This window comes from Rhipicephalus sanguineus, chromosome 1 (genome assembly GCF_013339695.2).
Source record: "Rhipicephalus sanguineus isolate Rsan-2018 chromosome 1, BIME_Rsan_1.4, whole genome shotgun sequence".
NCBI lineage: Eukaryota > Metazoa > Arthropoda > Arachnida > Ixodida > Ixodidae > Rhipicephalus > Rhipicephalus sanguineus.
Window position 1 is genome coordinate 291,293,959 of NC_051176.1, and position 23,641 is coordinate 291,317,599.

Consider the following 23,641-nt stretch of genomic DNA (forward strand, 5'->3'; position numbering starts at 1 on the left):
GGGTAGGATGATAACTCAAAAAAGAAAGTGGACAATGCGGAGGTGCAACCAGTATGCGAGTGCAATGATTCTGCGAATAAATGCAATATATTTTTCAACAAGAAAACCACCTACTGGAAACCACATGTTTCGAAACTTCACTGTGCATCAGAACACGTGACATATGGTTTCATTGTGAGACATTTGGTTTCATTGGAAGACTTTATCTGTACGATAAACCGGGCTTCAAGTACGATGAAGGTCAATACACCTGAAGAGCCTAGAGAAGCGTTTCTGTACGCTGCTGTTTATTCCAGCAAGAGGACGAACGGCTCTCGTGCCATGCACCCGCCATCGCTGTATTAACGCGATAGCGTTAAAGAGCTCATTTTGCAGAAATTCCGGTGTCGCTTGTGAGCGAAAAATCATCATCTTGTCCGTGACCGAAAAATCGAGAAAGCTGCAAATAAAATAAATAATAACAAAAATTACAGCATATCCACGAGTGAATGATAAAGCTTGGGCGAAGCTCCTGAAGCAATCATGGTTGCACCGTGAAATGTTCAGTGGTTTCGCCCAGCAGTAACCAAAGCGATACGCCGCTTTGATTACTGCATGCCATCTAGCGTGCAGGGTGCCGCTGCTTTTTTTTTTCTATTTTTTCTTTTTCTTTTTTTCTTTTTCTTTCTTTCCCCCCTTTTTTTCGTTTTTTTTTTCACACATATTGCACGCACCTCTATGGGACAGCGCCATCTAGTATATCGTCACCCAACTGCAGTTTGCATGCATCTCTAGAGTTACTGTATATGCTACCTTTAGGTAGCAGAGTTGCGACTCTGATGGAACTCGCCGCTCGCGCCACCATTCGCCCAGCGCTCTCACGTGCGCAAAAAGCATCCGTTTTAGGGAAAGCCAACTTCACGGCCGCGCGGGTGCTGGCGATCGCCGCGCCACCACCGCTGTATCAAGCCAAATCAAGCCGTCCGGCGAAGCGCAAGACGGTCCAGCTGAGTTCGGATTGTTTCTCGTTGTTGTGGTGGTGTCTTCTGCTGTCAGTTTTTGCGAACGTCTGCGCGGCGCAGCGCCCTGACTCAGTGTTGCGAAGTTGCGACAATGACAGGATGCTGCGCTCCCCACTGCACGAACCGACAAGAGCATGGAAAGGCCTTCTTCTCAATTCCATGTGGCAAGTCTGTTTCCGTCGTCCGTCGCCGTCTCAAGTGGCTGCTGCGCATGAGACGTCAAAAGCCGGCGATAACGAACAGGATATATATCGCTTCTCTCTCACTGGTCAAAGGTTGACTAAAAATCGAACGGGACAGAACGGTAAAAATATGCGCGAGTGACTGTGTGAAGGAGGCGATGTGTGTGAATATGAACCTTACAGGTCTATCAAAACAGCATGATTCATTCCGAGCACTGTGCGGCATGAAAGTTTGAAGCATGACCGAGTGTTTATTATATGCCACATCTACCTAGACGTACGCGAAATTCTCGTTAGCTTGCGCTATTTGTAAAACACAGTGATGATTTTAGCACTTGCTTTCTCGAGCTATTCACTTAATCTTTTGAAGCGCTGCATCAAAAACTACGTGAAACGAATAATTAGGCTGAATTTAATTAGTCCAGAATCGTGACCGTCGCACTTTTCCTAATTGCCATTTAAAACAAAAATATTACTTGCGATAGTGTTCCATCTTCCTGTTACATCTCAAATTATTGTTTCTCCGAGCTTTCCTTTCTTTTTTTCTTCGAATCGAAAGTCATTGCGCCAGCGACGCGTTATGAACGAACGAGAAGGTGCACGGAGCCGCTGCGCCATGAGGGCAGCAGCAACAGTAGCAGCCGCGTCGGCTCCTACATTCCAGAGAGGTGGCTTTCCTGCTTAACGTGGATGCCACAGCGGGCAAGATGGCGGACCTATGCGCAACTCTGCTGCCTAAAGGTAGCATATACAGTAACTCTATGCATCTCTATGGGACAGCGCCATCTATTGAATGATACGGGAGACGTGACGGCGGGGACATGCTGCATGGAGTGACGACCGACCAGGTGATGCTATAAGGAGCTTCGTCCCTAAAATTTTGGTTCCAAGCGAGAATCGAACCCAGGCTGTCTGCATGGCAAGCAGGTGTTCTACCACGCACCCACGCCTCTGCTTGGAACTGCACTGACAGTAACTTTCATGCTTCGAAAACATACGCAGCCTGTATATAGGTGTCGCGGTACGAGATGTAATATCGCAGTAATATTGCGTGGTACAAGCGTACATTGCTATTGGGCGCCACACAGTGTGAATATCATAAGGATTTGATGGTTTAACGCCAACTACCCATTACAAAAGGCACACACATTACTGCGCATATTCCCTTAAGACCACATAGTGGGTGCATCGCAACTTCGAAAAAGTTTCTCGCGCATAATTGCTCCTGGTTTAAAGCATGCTACCCATTACATAAGGCACACACTTTAGTGCGCACATTCTGTTAAACACACGTAGTGGGTGCACTGATACTTATAAAGAAATGTCACGTGCACAGACGTTCTCACATGCCACCGGGCTCTTGACATACTTGTGATGGATTCTGTGTAGTTTACAAGCGCCAACCACACTGCGTTGTCTTCCTCATCGAGTTTTGGTGGAGCATCAGCACGACAACGAGGGCGGCTACGAAAGATGGAGGCAGAGAAGGCAGACACCAAAGTTAGGCGTGCTGCGGCTATGCGACCACTTTGTACTTCGTCAATTACATTGCAGTAATGCACAATGTGAACTTCCGAGTAACAACATACATTAAGAAGTATGCACTAAGTGGTCGAAGTATGTACTAGGGGCAGGATATCGCTATTGCGTTTAACTCTTAAAGGTGAAGCTTAAGCGTCCCACAATTTTTTCATTTTCCTTTGCTCTTGCACTAGCTATATCTTTGCTTTTGTTAACAACCACCATAGGGTAGCGGCCTGCACGGTCAAATAAAAAAAAAAGGAGAGAAAATCCGTGAGGCTATGTTTCGGGGTGACGTAACTCTTGGGCGGTACATTGCCCCCTTGCCATGCCCCCCCCCCCCCCCTGCCCTTCCTCCTGTGCAGCTTCCAGCATGCTCATCGGAACAAAAGGAGAGTGAATGTGCTCATCTTGAGTGAAAACTCTGCTTATACTTGACAGATTCAAAAAATATTTTCAGCAGGCGATTCACAAGGCAACAGAGCAATAGTAAGATAATAACTTAGTTGTGTACAGCTTAAGAAGGCAGGGTAGGCCTCACCCAGATGACCGAAACGCAGCAGCCATTTGCCTCAGTGGCTAAAGAAATAGTCCTGCTCAAAAAATGTGTTATGCTTCTGAAACGTGCATTTCTAGATATGGATAAGGCTTTATGTACTTCATATTTTGATGACAGTTTGGTAGAACTCGCATGATGGGAATGCAACAGCGTATGCCGAACCACATGAGAAAAATAAGACCAAGACCTCTACAGCACTGCACATCGTTTGATATCAAAGTCACTGGCTGTCCGGTTCATGACATCAGTCTAGAGAGCATGCTCGTTGGAGCACACTTGTGCGCATCTGCTTTTAAGGCGTAAATGCCGCTGCTTTCTAAGGTCTTGAGGTTCTGAGCCGGAGGTCCTGAGGTCCTGAGCCTCAGACAAATCTCAGTGTCCAGTTATCTGAAGACAAGCACTTGGAAAAATAGTTTCTGTAAGATTTTCATTCACTCAATTTAGTTTTGGTGCCCAGTTATTTCTTACTGTTCATGAGAGGTGGTACTTAACCCTTTGAGGGTAAATTTTTTTTCACCCAGTGTGACTCCACCGGGTCAATTTTTTTTTTCATTGCATATTTAAAATCTTCCGAGTGAGTTCTTTAAAAAATAAATTACTGTAATTTTTTTTGAAGTGACGGAAAAGAGAGAAAAAATATTTCGTATATCCACAAATAATAAAAAATAAACATAGAATAAAAATTAAAATTATATGCACTGGAATAAATATGATTAACGGGCCTAGGAGAATGCCCTCACCAGCCTACTATCACCATTGTGCTATCCGTATCGTTGTGCTATCCACACCATTGAAACAAGAGCGCCTCTCTAAAGGCGCTCTTGTTTCAATGGTGAGTCCAAACTGGTGAGTAATTTCTTGTCCGAAGTGCCGACATCCAATGGATGAGATTCCAATCTACAACTCTGTTTGTAGTCCACATCAGAGCAGAGTGGCAGTGCTAGCGTGGCAGAAAAATAGGGGAAAAATGGGCATAGTCTTCATATGCATTGGCAGTGCTGTAAATATATGGCATCAATTACATTGAACTTATTCACGGCACATCATACTTACGATTAGAGAGCACCTCATATTTCAGGTTGTTTTGCGATGCTTAGTTATGTGAACTTCTGTTTAAGTGGCAGGCTTATGATGTGCTTGTAATTTTTGCAGATGGAATATGTTGTGGGAAAGTACCTGGACATTCACAACACTGGTTCAGCACAACAAGTCCCGCCACCTGTATTCACTGAAATGACAGCAACAAATGACATTGCTTCCTACTTCACTCGGAGAAGAAATGTTAAGCAGAAAAAGGTGTGCAGGTTTCTTCATTCTGATCATGTGAACATAGTGCAATATGGTGTAGGATTTGTAACAAGATGGTATTGTGAAAAGAATGTTTCAGAAGCCATGGAACACATGCTGCTAGTAAATTTCTTTGCACTTTGTATACTAAAAAAAAGAAACAAACAAAAACCTAGAGGTTATGCCTCCTATGTGGGTGGTATCATCTGTATGTGAAGGTACTGATGATGCTACCTTCGTAGGTGACAAAATGTCCACATTTTGTTTGATTCGTCGTTGAGTAAACCGTTGTTGAGTAAACCAATGTTGATTAGAATGAAAAACACATGTATACGTTGGAGTGTAGATATCTATGACTCTACTCTATTTGAACTCCAGGCCATGCATGATGCCGCTGAGGCTGCCTCATTGTTATTGGACATCACCTAGGTACTTATATACACTGATCGCTTGAGTCCCACTAAGCAGATAAAGTGAGTCAGTAAAGTCACATTACTTTGTCAGAAGATACATAGCGTTCACATTAACTCTCTTTTCAATGTTCACCTTCACTGTGAGGGACACAGGACTAACCCTTTCTGTGCCATGATAGATAGTAAAGCACACAAAGCAAAAAGTACTCTACACTGACACCACTTTTGCCACTCATTTCTCCACTTTCTTAGCACCCCAAAATTTCCTCAGCCATGACACACATGACGCCCCCCCCCCCCCTTTCAATGTCGTGAGAAGGTAATTGTAATTGCAGAGCATTACCAGACTTCATGTATGCTGCATGGTTGCATTCATATTTATAAGTTTTTGTGTTTCCATGCTACAAGGCACCATAATTCAATTTTAGAAACTGAACAGAAATGTTGGTATAGACTTCAAAATGCATTCTACTTCAAACTTTGACTTTACTGCTAGATCTTACTCAGTCTATTATTGGTGCTACTGGAAGGTGTTACAGTACACAGGCCTGTCAAAGAAGCTCACACGTAAAAACATGCATTAACTGGTGCACATGTGGCTGTAACCTCGCATTTTATTACAATTCCCCTGTGCATTTTTTTGTTCTCAAACTGCCTACCCCCCCCCCCCTTTCCTTCAGTGTGTGGTGTTGTAGTCCCATGTTCTCACATACCGTACTAGTCTTTTTACAGTGGTAGCTGTTGAAGGCTTCTTCCTTGCTTGAATTATTGTAATGTAGCTGCCTATGTTGATCTGCAGATAGTGTAGTGTTTTTCAGAAATCTCGTAGCATCTACAAGGTCCACGTTACATCTATGCAGAGTCATCACAGGTTTACTGCAAAATATGTTCAGATATATATAAGCACTGTAAATGTATCGCATCGACTGTAATGTATATTCACGTTTGACTGTGCAGAAATCTTGCCCAAATTGTCTTTACCATTCTGTACATGAATGAAGCATTAGTACCGAGCAGCTGTGTTTGAAGCTGATGTTGTAAACACGAGCTTTTGCGGCACATTCTGGCGACCTTTTGTAGCACATTGGGGCGTCGATGAGTTGGGGGGTGCAGTTAGCTTTTATGCAACAAAAAGTTATCGCGGCATGAACTAACTGGTAGGCATAGAACGAGCTACAGCTTGTTCTATGCCTACCAGCTTAAGCGGTCTGCGAATACATTAGGCTCTACGAGACTTGGTCAGGGATTCGTCACAACTGCGTTTTAACTATTAGTGTGTTTAAAGCGGGTATGTGTATTACTGAGGTTCTACTTACATATATTAGTACACACACATAAACACACTGTGAAGTATGTACTTATTTAGTTTCAGTGTCTCTAAAAGTGGTATGTTTAATTTCTTTTATTTTCCAGTTTGCCCTGTTTAGGTTTGATTGCTCTTCACATGCAATCAGCATGAATACATACTTAAAAGAGAAGAAGGAAGAAATGAAGGACAAGGTATGGCATTCTCATTCTTAAGCATTATTGTATTGGAAAAACGGAAAGGTCATTGTGGACTGTTTTAAATCAAGCGCTGGCTCTTAGGTGAATAACTAAAATTTTGTCTTCATCGCAGTTAACTATACAAAATTTGTTATTTGATCAATACACTCATTTGTCATCAGGGGCAAACACCGCATGTGAACTGTCAGTAGCCGGTTGTCAGTTTGGTAGCCAGACCAGCTAAGCATTGAAGAATGCTCACAAAGTAAATCATCCATTGTTGTGATCCAGATTAAAAGCTTATTTGTGCAAGGTTCATTCCAACAGTATACAGCATGTCCAGAATAAATTCATCCAGCAATTGGTGGATGGATGTTAAGGTTTCGAGCTAGTGGATGCTTAGTGGACCAGCGGTGGGGAGGAGGAGGAAAGGGTAACATTTTGGCAAAACTTTTGCTACTTCACAGGCTGATGCGCTGCCACAGCATACTTGAAGCACAATATAAGGGTGGAAAGACATTGGTAGTGATGTAGTGCCCACAAAATGTGAACAGGCATACAGTGCGAGGAGGAGATAGTACTGGCTGAGGTGCGAGATACAGAACAAAAAGAGAAACAAGTGGTGGACGTATTGTTGATCAGCAGACACTTGTAGCCCTGCTATTACGGCATCATATTGACATATTCTTGTGGTGGCATGTTTTTTGTGGACTCGTACACAATTGCTGCTATATAACAATTTCTTTACACCACGTTGGATTAGGGGCCCGTTAAGGTTGCCTTATTTATTGAGATTGCCTATCTCAAGCATCAGTAGCAGCTACCATGTACAGTTAACTGTCAGGGAAGATGAAGAAAGCATAGGGGAGAATAAAAGTTTTTTAAAGTTTTTAAAATTTTGAAATTAAAGGAAAGGGAAAATGAAAGCAGAAGAAAATACAAATTGCTGCTAGTGGGAGCCGGCCCTACAACTTCTACGTACGACATGTGATACTTATCTAATTTAACTCCAGCATAAACTGTCTCTTGTCTGCTTTCTTGGAGTGTATGTGTACTAAATTTAGCCCTGGTAGCATTCTGAGCCCAGTCCTGGGTGTTCCTGTGATTGCTGGTGACACATAGCAAACACTTCAAGGGCTTGGTTTAACTGTGTACTTTTAGTACACAGTTCAAATATTCAAAGAACGTGAACAAATGGAACAGCTTCTGCTGGTGTTGAATTGATAGAATGCCGCACACACACCACGTTGAAACTGTGGATCCGAGTCCCACTGGCAGCAAGTTGTCTTTTCTTGTTCATTTCACTTTGTGTTAATATTTATACAGTTAAATTAAAGTCACAGTTAATTTTTTCTATCCTTTACTTAGCTTCAGTGCTTTCCTTACACAAGAAAAAATCGAGTATTTGGGGAGTCTTTCTGCCACACAACAATAATCATCTGGCTTGCTCGTGTTTCCTTTCTTGAAAAACTGGCTCTCGCCACTTTCCTATCAAGAATGCTATGTCACGCTGATAACGCCTGTGCCGTTTGTGACCGGGAAGTGCCGGGACTGCGGTGATAACGCGAGTAAAGTACATTAGGTGGATGACGATTATTTTTATGTGGCAGAAATACTCCCCAAATACCGTATTTTTTCTTAGAGTGTAGCTTTAATGCTGTTGTTGTCACATGGTTATTTAAAAAATCTTGCCCCTGTGTTCTCTTTATCATTTTCTCTCATCTGTGGCAGCTGCTATTTATGCTAATAGAAACACACAGGTATTAGTCTGTACTCTGTTGTGCATCTTTGGTAAACATTGTTGCCCAGTCTCTCGTACATTGCTTGTCTCACAAAGGATATCTGATAATTGTGAGGCAAAACAAAGCATTTAGCAGTCAACATTTTAATTTTATGTTAATTTTCATCAATCTTTTTTGTGGTGGACTCTTTTCTGAAAATTTCATGGTACTTTTTTTCCTCCTTTAGTGTGATTACGTAGAAGTGGCAGACTCGCACCAGCAGTTGGTTTGTGTGCCTACTTCCAAGAACATCACATGTAGGTTGTATAAAATGTCATCCTCATGACATTTCTTGTTCTTGTCCTGCTTTATCAAGATCTTTTTCTGCTATCAACATTTGGCCTGTTATTTCTTCCAGATATTTTCAAGCCGCTAATGAACTTTATTACGGATATAGAAGCAGCACTGAAACTAGAGGATGGGTGAGTTTTCTTATCAAACCCTGGCACAGAAACCTTGATTTCTGTGTAGGGCATAGATGTTGGATTTCAAATAAAGGGACCTTGTTAAAGTTTTGAGCAAGAGTAGTGCAAGCATGCTGCAATTGCCATGGGAATTCAGTATGTACATTGAAAATTTCTGGATGCATGCATCAGACGGGACTTGCATATTACTTGTTTTTGGAAATTGATGTACTTGTGCCTCTTTCCTTTTCAGAAATCACTGCCATTTGTATGAATACCTGGTTGAATGTGTGAAAATATTCTTGGGACATGTGAACAACGATCTGGACAACACTATTGATAATGCCACAAAAAGTAAGTGCTTCATGTTTCAATGAGGTGCATACCGTATATACTACATTGGTAGCACCAGCGTGTAATACAGCGGTGGCCTTTATGTTGCCCTTGTTATCATTTGTTTGAGCTACCTTTGCTTTCTTTTGCATGCAGGCTTGGAGACCTGGAAAGTGACCTCCGATGCGGAAGTTTTAAAATCTCATGGAGTTGTGAGGCCATTATTGCAGGTAAACAGTAGTCTCATGGAATCCGTAGAGAGAATTTTTCAATAATAATGAGTTAACTTGTTGTTCTCATTAGTTGTCTGTTCTGCTGTTTTTTATCTTTTGAAAAACATATCTTATGTTGGTGTGCTGGCACACTTGCAGTATCTGATGTCATGACCAGAAGTTCTTCCAGAAGTATTTCTGGTAGTTCTGTTGGAACAGATGCAGTGAAACGAATCCCAATATTGACATGAGGTATAAGTGATATCGGCTCACATGAATACTGAGCACATTGTGCTAAAAAAAAAAGAAAACTGGTTTTTGGCCAGTTGATAGTGAGTTGATAGTGAGTTGGTAGTGAGTTGATAGTGAGTGATAGTGAGTGACAGTGAGTAGATAGAAGTTAACTGGTTCTATTTTGGTGCATTAGTTGTAGAGGCAAATGCAAGTATTTTGGTAGCTTTTACTATTGACAGATGGCTCAGCAGCATCTGCTTTTTGTGGTTAACAAAAGTGGTGGGTATAGCAAGTGAATTTTGAGGCAGTTACATTAAGGCACGTATTGAAGTCAAATCTTGCGTAGAAGTAGTATACTGTACCTGCCATTGGGGGCTTGCTTGATTGCTCTTGCAGATGTGAGAAAGCACTCTCATCCATAGAGTTTCCTATAGATACACTAGAGGGAACTCTGGTGCTAGTGTCTATAGGAGCTGCAACGCATGGCGCTTCAGCCAGCATGGGAATGATTGGTAGTACACGGATTTGTCTAAACTTTGTTCTTTCGGCTCCGTCTGCCTGCATCCGCTTTGTCGCAAGACGAAGTTCAGCAAAAGTCAGCAGTTCCACTTTACCACTTTAACCTTCTTAGGCTCATCAATTCAAATCGGCTCACGAAGTTCACAACAATCCATTCTTTTATCAGAAACAAATGCCAAAACACAGCAATAAATAAAGCACAAGTGCGTTCGAAGCCGTAAGTACGAAGATTAGGCAAATCCGTGTACTACCCATGGTGGCTGAGCGATCGCAGCACCAGAGTTGCCTCAAGGTAATTGTAGGAAACTTTATACTCTCATTCACAAAAGTTGTGCTCATATGGGTTAGGTTTAGCGAGTACATTTGACTGATACTGCCACCATCTGTTTAAAAACAGGACTATCTAGGCAGTAATGACAGGCCACCTCTACTAAAATGACAAAACCAGTCAACTTGAGTATCTAAGCTTGCTTTTGTATTTCTGGGCTTTGCAAGGGATGGCATTTTTTTGGCTGCGTCAATTTAATCAAGTAAGCACAGATGCCAAACCATGGTGTCTAGCGACCTTGGAAACCTGGAAAAGTCAGGGAAATCCTTAGCGCTTTGAAAAGTCATGCAGTAGTCAAGAATTTTTTGTACTAATGAGTAAAGCAGGGGAAAATGACTACCTGAACTTTTTGTCCATGGTGCACATTTGTGTAGGTTGATTACCTTATTATAGCAGTTTGGCCTTATTGGTATGTAATTGTAAGTAAAGATTTAGCACAAGTGAGAAGAAAAAAAACAAAAAAAGGGACAAAACAGAACACTTAACTACCAGCAATTTTTATTCGTGAAAAATAGTGACTAATAAAGCTTTCAGTGGTACATGTGACATGCACCTATAATATCGCCTGAAGAAAATCAATCTGTCACTGGTAATATACTTGCACAACTTTGAGTCCTGAAATCACATGGGCTTCAGCAATTTAACAAGTCAGCTGGTTTTTATCCTTGAAAACTGCTACATGTTTCGATGATAGCACTGAGCATCAACGAAACTGGGGCTGCAAATTTTGGGTTGAAAACTTTGGGTTCCGCATATAATATGAGGCAGAAATTTCACATTATAAAATTTAGAGGAAAAAAAAACTTGTACACGCATTTTTTATCGTACTGCTTTTGTCATGCTCTCTAATGGCTTATGTTCCAACAATACGAGTAATTAAACATTACAATACTTAAGAGACTAAAATGCAAATTTTAAGTAATGTCTGTGTGCTCACATGACATGCAGAAAAAGTTTATCTTGTGATTAACTTCCTTACAGTGTCATTTGATTTGTGTCCTGGTTTTCTTCCGCTTGCGTTCAGAGCACATTGTGTGTGGACCAGAGTCTTCAAGGCTTGGAGGAGTTGATGCAGGCATTGCCTATGTATGTCGAGCATTTCCTCAGCTTGGCCTGTACCATCCTACAGAACTACAAGCAGACCAGCCAGGTGGCTTACAGAGGTGCGTTGTAGCCACAAGTTTCGACATATCCATGGTTGATACATGCTTCAAAAGACTGTGTATTTGGTTAACACATTGTCACGTGATTGTAACTGTGGATGGAATTCACGTCGCTGTATGGTTTTTAATCTGATGGTCCCCCGATTTCTTCAACCAACATCATATAGTAAGAGTGGCCGTCACCCAGCTACCCACATAGAAAAGTCTTGGTTGTGGCTTTGCAACTAGTAGAACTCAGTGCAGTTAAACCTCAATATAACATACTTTAGTATAATACAATTCTTATTATAATGAAGTTTTATAACATTGGGACGACAGTCTGCTTCGGTGGTACAGTGGTTACACTGCCCAGCTGCTGACCCAAAAGTTGCGGGTTCAATCCTGGCCACGCTGGTCGCAATCCAAATCTCCCAAACCCGTAAAGAAAGCATGGATGGCTTGCACTGACGTCACCGAAACAGCCACGTTGGAGGACCAACATGGTGGGACGCGAACTTTGTGATCTCACGTTAGTGTTATCAGTACATCGCATGCTGGTTCCTTTGTTATCTATGCACAGAGACCCAATAATGTTCCAGCGACATCGTTATCACACTGAAGCAGGTTAATCGCCGCGTGATTATACTGCCTTGACGTCATCTAAGCCACCATGTTGGAGCCATGTTCACGTGCAAGCTATCAGTGATGTTGCATGCCATCACTGCCTGACAGGCGGCACTAGGGTTTCTTGCCTGAAACGTAAAAGCACAGCCATAAAGCAAGCCAACGACATCACGTGACCATGCCATTTTCTCTTGCTTTCATTTGCAGTCAGTTTTGCTACCAAGCAAAACCAGTAAAGCGGTACACATTAACAAAGCTACTGAAGTGCATGGGCGACGAACATTTTGGCCATCTGTGTCGCCCTCATTATGAAAAGATGGTATCTCGAACTTGGCAAGGTTTATGCATTTCCGGTGCCCCGCCGCAGTGGTCTAGTTGTTATGGCGCTCGACTGCTGACCCGAAGGTCACGGGATCGAATCCCGGCCGCGGCGGCTGCGTTTTCGATGGAGGCGAAGTGCTTGAGGCCTGTGTACTGTGCGATGTCAGTACATGTTAACGAACTCCAGATGGTCTAAATTTCTGGAGCCCTCCACTACGGCATGCCTCATAATCGCATTGTGGCTTTAGCACGTAAAACCCCAGATATTATAACTTTGACTACATAACACCATATGTTATTAATGTCAATATTATGAAGTATGTTTATCAGTGATTTCAATACAATGAACTTTCACTGCTTCACTGCTTCCACAAAGGAAGATAGAGGCACTAAATTGAAGCTACCGGAGGTGCCAGTGCAGAGGCATGTGCACGGGGGGCCGGGGGGTGGGGGGCAGGGCAGGCCCCTTCTCCACCCTTGTCACCTAAGAGGTGGGTGCAAAGTCTGCCCCATGCATTGACTTAATAGGGAGGGGGGCCACCGCGATGAGCCTTCCCCCCCCCCCCTGAAAGGGAACCCTGCGCACGCATATGTGCCAGTGGTCATATGGTCGAACTACGTAAGCTCAACAAAACCGACTAGTAGGCTAGTTGGTACTGCATATCTGTAGGTGTGGTGAAAGAGACATGATGACACAGTGCTAGTGACAACTGAAAGTTTATTGCACATGGCCACATGGCACGACATAAATACCACTGTACAAGAAGAAAAGGTGTCAAAAATCACCATCGCACAACATATTGCTTAACAGCATCATCCACCCCTGCTACCACGACAACAACAGTATCTCTTTTTTTTTACAAAATAAAACAGGTGGGCAGCTCACACAACTTTGGTTCTGTTCATTTTGAACGCCTGAACAATTTCCCTAGTTATCTGATTTGAATTTCTGGCAATCACTCTTGTTCTGTTAAACAATTGCGACCTTGCCACAACACATGCAGTGTCCTGCAAGATCGCCACTCGTTGCCAGTTTGCTTACATTGTTAAACAGGCCGATGCCTTAATGATTGCAGACGAGGACACATTGTCTCTAAAGTGCTTCGCGTCTTTGTGCCAGGAAGAACTTTCTTAATTTTTTTGTTTTCCCTCTGGTCGCATGAATGCACTGTCAAGACAGCCATATTCACTACGCAGAATTGCCAGCAGTGGCGTTCACTGTGAAAGTTAGTCTCAAGAGATGAGTGCTTGTGAGGCACTTTGTCTTGAGTGGATTTCTTTTGTATTGAGTCTATGGGAAACCAAACAAATGTTCCCATGTTGTTCGGCATATGCAAGAAGTTGGCTTAACCAAGTTCACCTTAATTTCTTTGTCCATAGCATTCTGCATCCAAGTGTTGAACACACGGAAATAAATGCAGCCCCCTTACAGGACTGCTTACCAGGGCAAATGAAAATGAAATTTCTGTGGTAGACTCTGTAAAGATGATAGTATATCGTATGCTAAACTAATGACATTCGTCCACACTTTCATTATGACTTGCACACCATTGGCCTCATCAGGGGTGGAATTCCTGCTCCATTTGTGCCATCCTGCTCCATTGCCCACCATTTGCACCAAAAATAAAACCCTGCAATGCACTGCGCCACGCAGGAAATTTTGCTACAAACAAGGGCACATGGGCTAGTTTCACTTTGAGTTGAAACTAGCCCAAGCTTGTCTCCTGTTTGGCTTGCTCACTGTAGTCTTGCTACGATTTGGTTATAGCCTTTTTCTTTTTCCCAGCACAGTGGTGCTGAAGTTGGTAGCGACTGTCATTTTGCACCTGGAAGCTCCAGGATTGAAAAATGGCCAGAAGTACTATTCTTCTTATAAATAAAGCTGCTATGGGAGCTAGTTGGTACGACTTCATGGCTTATTCGCGCTGCCAGGAACTAGACAAAGGGACAATTCAAAAAAAGACACACACAGGGTGACGCATGTGCTACTAACAACTGGTTTATTTCCGTGCCAGACACATCCTTATGTACGACACGAAAAAAGAAGAGAGAAAGAAAGGAAAAACGAAAAGAAAAGCACAGACCAAAAAAGAAATGGTATATATATCAGTTAAACATGTCACCATCCTCAATAAACACTTGCAAAGCAATCATGTCTAAGTTATCATGCCCGCCTTTAAAAGCTCAATTTCTTTTTGAGATAGGACGATCGATGGTGAGCTAATGCAACCTTTGCTGGTATGAATACGAAAAGCCAAGATAATTTCTCTTTCCATTTGATTAGATGCGTGCTTGAACACTTTTATGCGCAAAAAGATGGCTTGCATTTGCACGCAGCATAGTGTGTGTCCAAGTTACCAGGATGAGTTAACAGTTTTGATGGTGTCTTAATGCACGACTTAAAGAGCATAATTATGCAATGACTACAGTTAGCACGAGTAGACAGTCCAGCGACTACGTGAATAAACTTTCGTTCCGTTGTGGAATGCACTTGCGTGTATGTTTTTCTTTCTTCTGTACTACTGCGCAACATTGACAGTGCACTTGTAAGGCTGATGCAGGCATTGCAAAACTGTAAAAGCAGTATGCAGTGATGTTTGTAGAGTGATATGTTGACCTTTGTGGTTCAGGGCAGTGAAGTGCAATACTTGTTTACCATTTTTGAATGCAGTATACAGGGAAGTGATATGCAATAACATTTCTGCGTGCTGAAATCGAGCACACCAGTGATCCTAATGTAATAAAATGGTCTAAGATGAACAAGCGTCTTTTTGTAAAAGTGGTGTTAGGTTAATCATTTTAATATATACTGCATGCTTCTATGATGCATAATAAAGACTTATATACCCCATCTACTTCTTCTGAAATGATCATTTAGCTGCTCCCAGCCAGCTCCCAGACTGCATTTACCTACTTCTTACCTAATTTCCTAGGCACACTGTGTCAGTTCCACCCCTGCATATGAAATTGTCACTGTGCTTCCTGAATGCTATATCAATCCTAAATGCAACTATGTGTCACATATTGCAGGCATTGTTCAGCCAGAATCTGAAGACAAGCGTATCATCAGTGCAACATGGGCCAAGGATGAAGACATCAGCCGCTTTTTGATGTGAGAAACTTTCTCCCCCACTTCTTTTTAACAGCGAAGCTGTTTAAGCTAGCTGTAAGTTGTATGCCATATCACAATTCATAAACGGATATGTGTCCCAGAAATTGAGAAAGTTCCACTACTCACCACTGGTCCACTAAAAATCAAGGAGGCAAAAATTATCATAATCATAAACGGGTATGTGCCACAGAAATTGGGTAAATCCCACTACTCACCACTGGTCCACTAAAAATGAAGAAGGCAACAGTTAGCCCAACAACGAATGGCTGCGAGCCAAAGACGCCGAGTACATACGACGAGAGAATGCTAGGTAACGGGAAAGGCAACGGCGGCTGCGAGAAGACCCCAAAGCGATGGAAGGCCTATGCCAACGACGACATGCCCATAGATCTACGAGAGGTGCGAACGATTGGTTTCAGCGCTAGTTTCTGTCTCTGGAGTTTAGACATCCGTGTCGTGTCTGTGGTTTAACTGGAACCTCTCTGCGCTGATAATCAACGTAGAAACAACCTAGCGTCACCTAGCAGCCTAGTAACAACCTAGAAACAATCTGCGTCACCTAGCTAAGGCCTAGAAATAACCTAGAAGCAACAAGATTAGTGTTCAGAATCATCCAGTTTCGCTGTTTCAAGCCTTGCATGGTTTAGTGCAAGCTTCACCAATTTTTTTCTTTTGAAGTTCTCTTGGTTCGGAAAACTTGCAGCTGCTAAGAAAATTTAATAGGTACAAGATGTTCAGCCAGATGAGGAACCAGAAGAAAGAATATTGGCGACATGAAGAAGTGAATACTGAGAACATAAGTGGATATTCATGTTAAAAAGACAGGGCGTGCAAACACGGACACAAGAGAGAAGTCAAGACGCCACAAACCCAGACTAACAACTGAAAAAGGTGCACAGCGGCGGAAAAGAAGGTAGACACAAAAACTTATATGTGCATGCCCAGGCAAGAGGCAATACCTATCAGTCCGGCACGCATGGTGGTCTATGTGAAAGGTAACTGTTCAGGCACTTGATTTTTTCTTTATGCAAGTTAATCAGATGCACTACCACTATTATAGATATGCCAGGCCTCGACCATTAGACGTGTTTCTTATTCCTGTGCCTGTACAAAACTGTGCATTCATCGAATTTTGCGTGCACTTAAACTCTCGACAATGTAAACATAGATAACATGGTGAGCCTCCATTTAGCAATCTCTTATGTTCCATTAATCTCTGGTTAACACAGTGACCTGTCTGTCCTACGTAGAAGCAGCCACAGCTGAACGAAATCATATACACCACACTCGTACGGCAGTCAGTAAATTTGTTGGTATGTTTGATGAAACAAATGTCAGTCTGCTCCTTATCTATAACCCGCTCATCCTTTCTCTGCATGGTGGCACATATGAGTACTGACATGAATTTTAAAATTTTTTGGGTTGTTGCTCTAAATGAAAGCACGGGTGTCGAGAACCCTAAAAAAAGTGCCGTGGTGCCTGGAGATGCATTGCATATATTTTTAATACCGCTTCTTTCAACCAGCAGTTGCGGTTTCGGTTTCGAGAGGGCGGCTTCATAGTGACGTGTCAAGTCTGCCTGTGACGTCACGGGCAGACTGCAACCCACGAAATATGCACTTGCTGTCCTTTGCTGTCAGTTGAACGTGGTTCATGATGAGTGAACTGTCGTCCAGTGCCTCCGAAAGCGATTTCTGTGATTTAGGCTGCATGCAGAACCCAGATTTCGCAAACCAAGTGAGCCGACTTGAAACGTCATAGGTGACTTGAAACGTCATGCGGTGAAGCTGCCTTGCAGATGCTGGGAGATGAAAACTTTAAAATCAAACTTAAATATTTATATGTGTTTCCCGGATGTGGTGTGGGGAGAGCGTTAACACTACATGCCAAGGAAACCAAAAACGTCCGTTTTGCTGCACTTCAAAATCGTGTCAGTACTCCTTTAAACACAATGTTAATGCTGTATCTACCTCCCACTTACTTTAGCCTGTGAGATATGAAATGAATGTAAGGAATATCTACAACACGCTTGTTACTATTGCTTTCTGCAACCATGCTTGGACTTAACAAAATGGACTTCTACATTCAGCGACAGTGGCCATTGTCACGCGAGGGTAACCTACATCTAAAAGACACGTGACCTGTGTGTTAAGCTGGCACTCATTTTGTGCTCACGACTTGGTGAGAGAAGACTTAAGGCATGACATGGCTATACTGTTTTTTATAGTCTTAGAATGTTTCGACGAGAAGTTTAACAGCGGTTTTGAAGATCTAGGAGAGGTAGACAGGGGTACTGACACCATTTTTCGAGGGTGAGTTTGCTCTGCCATACAAATCTTCTGTATACAGAGACGGCCCATGAGCAAGTGTGAAGCTCAGCAAATGCTAAGATATTTTATTTTGATATCAAAGTCAATTTTCCCATGGTGCACCTACCAGCATCGACACTAGCTTGACATCAGGCTACAGTCATGGGCGTCCGGAGGGGGGTGCAAGGGGGGGCGGCTGCCCCCCCTTGGAATTGCGGATAATATTTTTCTATGCAGTCGCGATAAGCTACACAGCTTGATTAGCACACTCAGGTCCTGGCCTTCAGGTTTGCCATTCAATTTCGCGCGTTACAATCTACTCACTAATCTTGCATGTCATGTCACGGCAGTGAAAGAAAGGCTGCCAGTGCTCAATGCCCCCCCCCCCCCCCTGCGTATGCACCCCCCTGCAAAAAGTTCTGCGGACGCCCTTGGCTACAGTATTAATTCTGGTGACTTCACGCAGCAGTCTGGCTAGTTATGATGACGTCAGATACCAAAACTTCTAGAATGGCCGCTTGTGCGTCACCAAAACATTCAAAATGGCCACTTGTGCGTCACCATTGGAGCCACGGTGCGGAGTCATGATATCTTGCGCGAGTACATCACAATATCATGCGTGAGCACGTGACGAGAAGCTCTTACCATGTTGTGACATCAGGGTACAGTAGGAACTGAAACTAGCTTTTAAAAGCATACTGTAATTACTTTTTCAGGGTGCACTCATGTTTAGCAGTACATTTTCTAGGCTCTTAGGGACTTGGCCTTTAATTTGATGCAAAAAAGCGAGAACTGAAAATTTTCGTGTCAGAGGGCATGACTATGGTCATTAGCCTATGGTCATATGGCATTAGCCATGCCAAGAGCAGAGACAGCGTCACGGGTTGCTGTGAATACGAGAATGTTTGGACCACCACGGGCCTGTCTGAAGATGGCTTGATATGTGCGTATAATTGGCGTTGCAAAAAACGTGGTGGAGCAAAGAAAGACGAAAAAGTGTTTGTGACGGGCATTTTTGATTTCTGCTCGGCTATGTAACCTGTAACTGCAGTGAAATACTCATAAAGAGATCACTGGCTTCCATTTGCTTGCATTCTCTAAATGCATTTTTTGTCCTGCAGTGGTCACTGCGGTGTTCCAAGACAGCCAAAAGCCTAAAAATTTTGCTGGCAGGTGTACACTAACAGAGACACCTGTGTGAGATTGGCGCACGCTACTGTGCATTTGTGGCTGTGTCTATCAATGGTTGATTGATTGTGGGAGCCAGAAATGTGAAACATAGTCATGGTACTGATTTCCTTGAAATGGGACATATTTTGAAGCACTATTGAACATGTAATGAAGTGACAGCTTTTAGCTGTTTTTAAATGCATAAGCTGGCCCTGCAAACCTAGACCTAACCTAGACAAAACCTAGACCTAACGTGCTGCTGTCTTCATGATGTCCAGGTCCCTTCCCAACTGGGCGAACTTGCAGCTGATGAAGGAGAACAGGGCAGCAGTGGATGTCGAAGAGTCACCTGAAGAAGTGCGGCTGCGCAACAAGAAGGAGTCTGAAATTCTTATCGGGAACTTGGCAAGCGGCACACTCATCCCTCCACACGAAATCCTCTCAGATGTGGCCCAGCTGCGTGTGCTTGCTCAGCTACAGGAAAGCCTTGTAAGGACGTTGTGGAAAAACTTCTTTTTGCTGGATATCATAATCATGTAATTTGGAAAAGCCAACAGGCATTTTTTTCATGATCAAACCTGCTTTTTTTCTTTGCATGCATATAGTGACTCAGCCAGTAAGCATGATCTTTCTGCTACAGGTTTTCCTGCTCAATTTAATGCAAGTGCCAGCCAAATTGGCTGGCGCTTGGATTAAATTGAATGGGAAAGCCTGTAGTGTACTGTGCTCACTGATTGAAACGGGACATCAAAACTTTTAGTATAACGACTGGTATACACAATTGCTCGAGATACCACGTCATGTTGCTACGAATCTGGCTACGAAAAGCTATGTTGGCTCTTATGTAAAGTGTACGAGTCAAAATGACACCAATATGACACAAGCTGAAGACGGTGCAAACAAAAGTACATGCATTGCTTAGCCCTAAATAATTACGTTTCAATTGGTGAGTACTGTACATCAAGGGCTATCAGGCTGAGTTCTTCGGGGGCTCTGGAACAGAACCTTTGGGTTCTCTGAGTGGTTGGAACAAATCTGACTGCATCCTGTTTTTCCCCAATCACTTTCCGGAATTTATCATAGAGAAATAGAGAATAAATTTTGCATTACATTTTGAATCATTCTAAATTACATCGGCACTTCAGTATTCCTTGAGCAGTGAGAGATGCTTGTGAAAGCGGTACACAAGACTAAGTCGCATGCCCCCGATAGACATGCAGAGCGTTGAAAATGTTTTAAGTGCTGAGCACTTTAGGGGCCTGGCTTGTCGTCCATCCATGCATAATAATAATTGTTGGGGTTTAACGTCCCAAAACAATCCATCCATGCACCTCTGTGATGTGATCGTGCTCACAGTAAAGCGCTCAGTACAGGCCATAACAAGGCTAGCAATGCTCAAAACCGGGTTGAAATGAAAGAACAAGGTCTAAAATAATATAAATAACAAAAATAACCAAGAAGTAATCGTGATAACTTACAATCACTAAAAACGCTTCAGAAACATGCACCTGACTCCCGTGCCACACAAGAGATTTTGGCCACCGCCTCGCCAAAAGCACAAGAGCTCCTCCCACGTGCACTTTGCCGGCGCTTGGTCGCTATATCTGAAGGGGGAAACAACTTGACGGAACTCGCTGCAGACAGATATCGCAACTGCCGTAACAAGCAGGAAGCCGATAAAGCGCATCAAAAAGTAGTGCACATGTTGCACACTGAGTTTACGAATCTCCCTAACAAGATTCTACTCGTGCCGGGGAAACCCTACATGCTTACCACAAACATTAACGTCGTCGGTGTGGTAAATGGAGTAGTGGGAACTCCACGAACGGGAATCGCCGCGTGACCGTGCTATGCACTTCCTCAGATTTCACAAATGACAATAGTGGAGCTGCATTTGGTTTTTATATTTGCATTTGCAAGTGAAGCTCAGTTTATAGCATGCGAGTAGGAATTGACTTAAAAAATATGCGAGTAGGAATCAACTCGAAAAATTTCCTCAAGTTGGGAAGAGACATTTCTCAGTTTAGTGGTTCCTGTCATATCAATTGCTGTTGCTGATGGACGATGGTATTGGTGCATTCACATGTTATTTGTGGTATGTACGTTGTTGCTGGCATGGCACAGTTTCGACATAGGCTGGTTTCGACATAGGCGACACTAGGCCTTTAGGCCTAGTGTTGCAATCTGTATATTGAAAACTATTCTTTAGCGTTAGTGATCTGTGAAGTGTTAACAAAAAGATTTTTCATTTGTGTGCGTCCGGTCTTTTTTGTCTGTGTGAAAATTCCGTTTATGGGGCACAGTACCTAGAGCTGGCAACAATATGGTTCCCACCCGCTGTGTTACGGTGCTTTGAGTGGCACGAGAGAAATAAATAGCTTTTCTCTACATTATTTCAAGATTGCGCGTTGCTCATCAATAGCAGTGACCTTTAAGATAGCATGCTGAAAGAGGAAGTGACACGCAGACATGGTGGCAGTGCTATTTGTTTAGGCAGATCTAGAAGAGACGAGGGCCTTGTGTGCAGCGCTTCAGATTGAACACTTGCAGGTCTTTAATGTTTCACTGAAGCCACTGTTTCCTGCCCTGTCATTTCTGCATATATCTTTTCAAATCCTTCACAATGTTAGCCATGTCTGCTGTAGCACAAATGTCGCAATACCATGGTCTTTGCCTTGCTAGACATTTACAAAATGCACTAGGATCTAGAGCAGTCTTTCTTGAAATCAACTAAACTTACAAATTGGTAATTTCTTACCTGCCTTTCTGTCCAGCTCATTTCTGTATTCCCACTACAAACAGTTGTCTTCTTGAAAGACATAAACACTTAATTGAAGGGACATTGAAGACCACTGAATAAATTTTTTATATCGTTACCTCATTTCATAAAAACTATTTTTAAAATTTTGTGCCATAACTGCAATTCTGGCATGTCTGTGCGATCACACGGATATCAGCGTTTTTTTGTTTTTATGGGGAACTTAGGCCCAATAAAAGTTCCTGAAACTTTGTCATCTTCATTCTGTAGCCCTTTTAGCACACAAAGTTGTCAATTTTTACTGTTTAGTAGTTGACCAGGCCCTAGCAGATGCCATAAAAACCCATGGCATCACAGTGAGCTGTTGCTAACTGTTACCACCTGTCATTCATTTTTGTGCCACTTCTGGCTTACCAAGCACATTCTCACTGCACGAGTGGTGTTTTGTGGTATTGTAGAAGGATAATTTATCAATACATGCGAAGTAATTTTTCTCTTTAGTGTATCGTTAAACTTTTTTTATCTTGGCATTTAATAGCAACTCACAGGCATGCAGCAGTTTATAGACTCTTTCTGTGTTTACACACAGAGGCCAGATAAGTTTTCTAGTTAAACCCTCTGGTACAGCTCTGTGGGGACTTACGAATTTCAGAGCTATATGCAGCAAGAAAGCTGCATACATGAGTTTGATGCATAGGGATCATTCCTAACGTTTGAACACATCAAAAACATGTTCACATTGTAAACTACTGGAGAAAATAGGTATTTTCCTTGGCTATATTGGCTGTCAAAAATGCATGACCAGAAATTTTCTGGTGTGATGAACACAGTTGCCACAGCGCAGAGGTTCTATTTCTTTAGTACACTGTCATGGTGCACTGATGAAAAAACGTTTCAAATGATCGTAAAGACTTGGTGCATTCCATATTGCATATATTCTTTTTGGGCTAACACAGCCAGCATACTACAAATACCAACGAGAATGGTGGCACTGCTGTGGTGTAACTTGTGTTAAGATCGATCTGTTGTACAGCAAATGTTTGCAAAGCTGTTGGTCTTGTGCTGATTATTTTCACGAGTTCTCACTGACGTCTCCTGTGATGGGGGTTGCTGTCACTTTTGACTAGGCCACAGAATTTCCTTCCAACACACGCACTGCTCATTCAATTAGACCCAGTTATTGGACCAAGTGATCGGTTTTGCTTGTAAGTAGAGCTGTGCGAATAGCAAAATTTTGGGTGCGAAGCGAATTCGAATATTTTTAGAATATTTCTCGAATATTTTTCTAATACTTCGAAGCGAAATTGCAGAAAAAAAAGTTGGAGAGGATTCCTAAGCATATTCTTATGAGATAGCAAAATGAAAGTGTTATTTTTTGGTAGGTTGAAGTGCAATATAGAGGCCGAATTGTATTTATGTACATGATTTGGTGCAACCAAAGTGTTGCCGACAACACTTTACACGTGATAGGCAAAGATGCCATTTCCTCAGCCTCTCCTCCTCTTTCAACTTCTGTGGAAGCCCAACTGATGTGGCGGACAAGGGTGTCCTCCCTTCAAGTCCAGAGTTCCAAATCTGCCTCGTAGACATCATTATATAATAACATCTGAAATTTTGGATGCTAAAAAGCTTCGGCGTCCGATTTTTCGGACTTCCTGCCCAAATTTCAGGTCCAAAACAGCATTAATTGAGCCCCCCACCTCTGCCACATCTTTCATCTCCATGTTGGAACCAGCATTTTCTTGAGTTAATACACTTGCAACCGTAGCGGAGCTTGAAAGGCAGCTTTGCCGCAATTCGGGAGTGTGATGAGGTGAAGCATATTGAAAATCTAGGGACCACTTCTAATCGGACGTTGACTGTGCCTTGGCTATGTTCGACCGTAACGGCGCTTGAAAGGCAGCTTTGCCGCAATACAAAAATGTAATGTGGTGAAGCATATTAAA

General features: G+C 42.7%; 1 protein-coding gene across 1 annotated transcript in view; it reads left to right on the forward strand.

The window, feature by feature from the left end:
- LOC119379263 (exocyst complex component 4) overlaps positions 1 to 23,641 on the forward strand; it is a 63,590-nt gene that overhangs the window by 22,629 nt on the left and 17,320 nt on the right. The window contains exons 12-20 of the mRNA XM_037648514.2: positions 4,416 to 4,559; positions 6,377 to 6,463; positions 8,417 to 8,486; positions 8,588 to 8,651; positions 8,887 to 8,987; positions 9,123 to 9,196; positions 11,284 to 11,422; positions 15,377 to 15,458; positions 19,216 to 19,426. Coding sequence (XP_037504442.1) covers positions 4,416 to 4,559; positions 6,377 to 6,463; positions 8,417 to 8,486; positions 8,588 to 8,651; positions 8,887 to 8,987; positions 9,123 to 9,196; positions 11,284 to 11,422; positions 15,377 to 15,458; positions 19,216 to 19,426 — 972 coding nt within the window. The remainder of the gene's footprint in view (positions 1 to 4,415; positions 4,560 to 6,376; positions 6,464 to 8,416; positions 8,487 to 8,587; positions 8,652 to 8,886; positions 8,988 to 9,122; positions 9,197 to 11,283; positions 11,423 to 15,376; positions 15,459 to 19,215; positions 19,427 to 23,641) is intronic.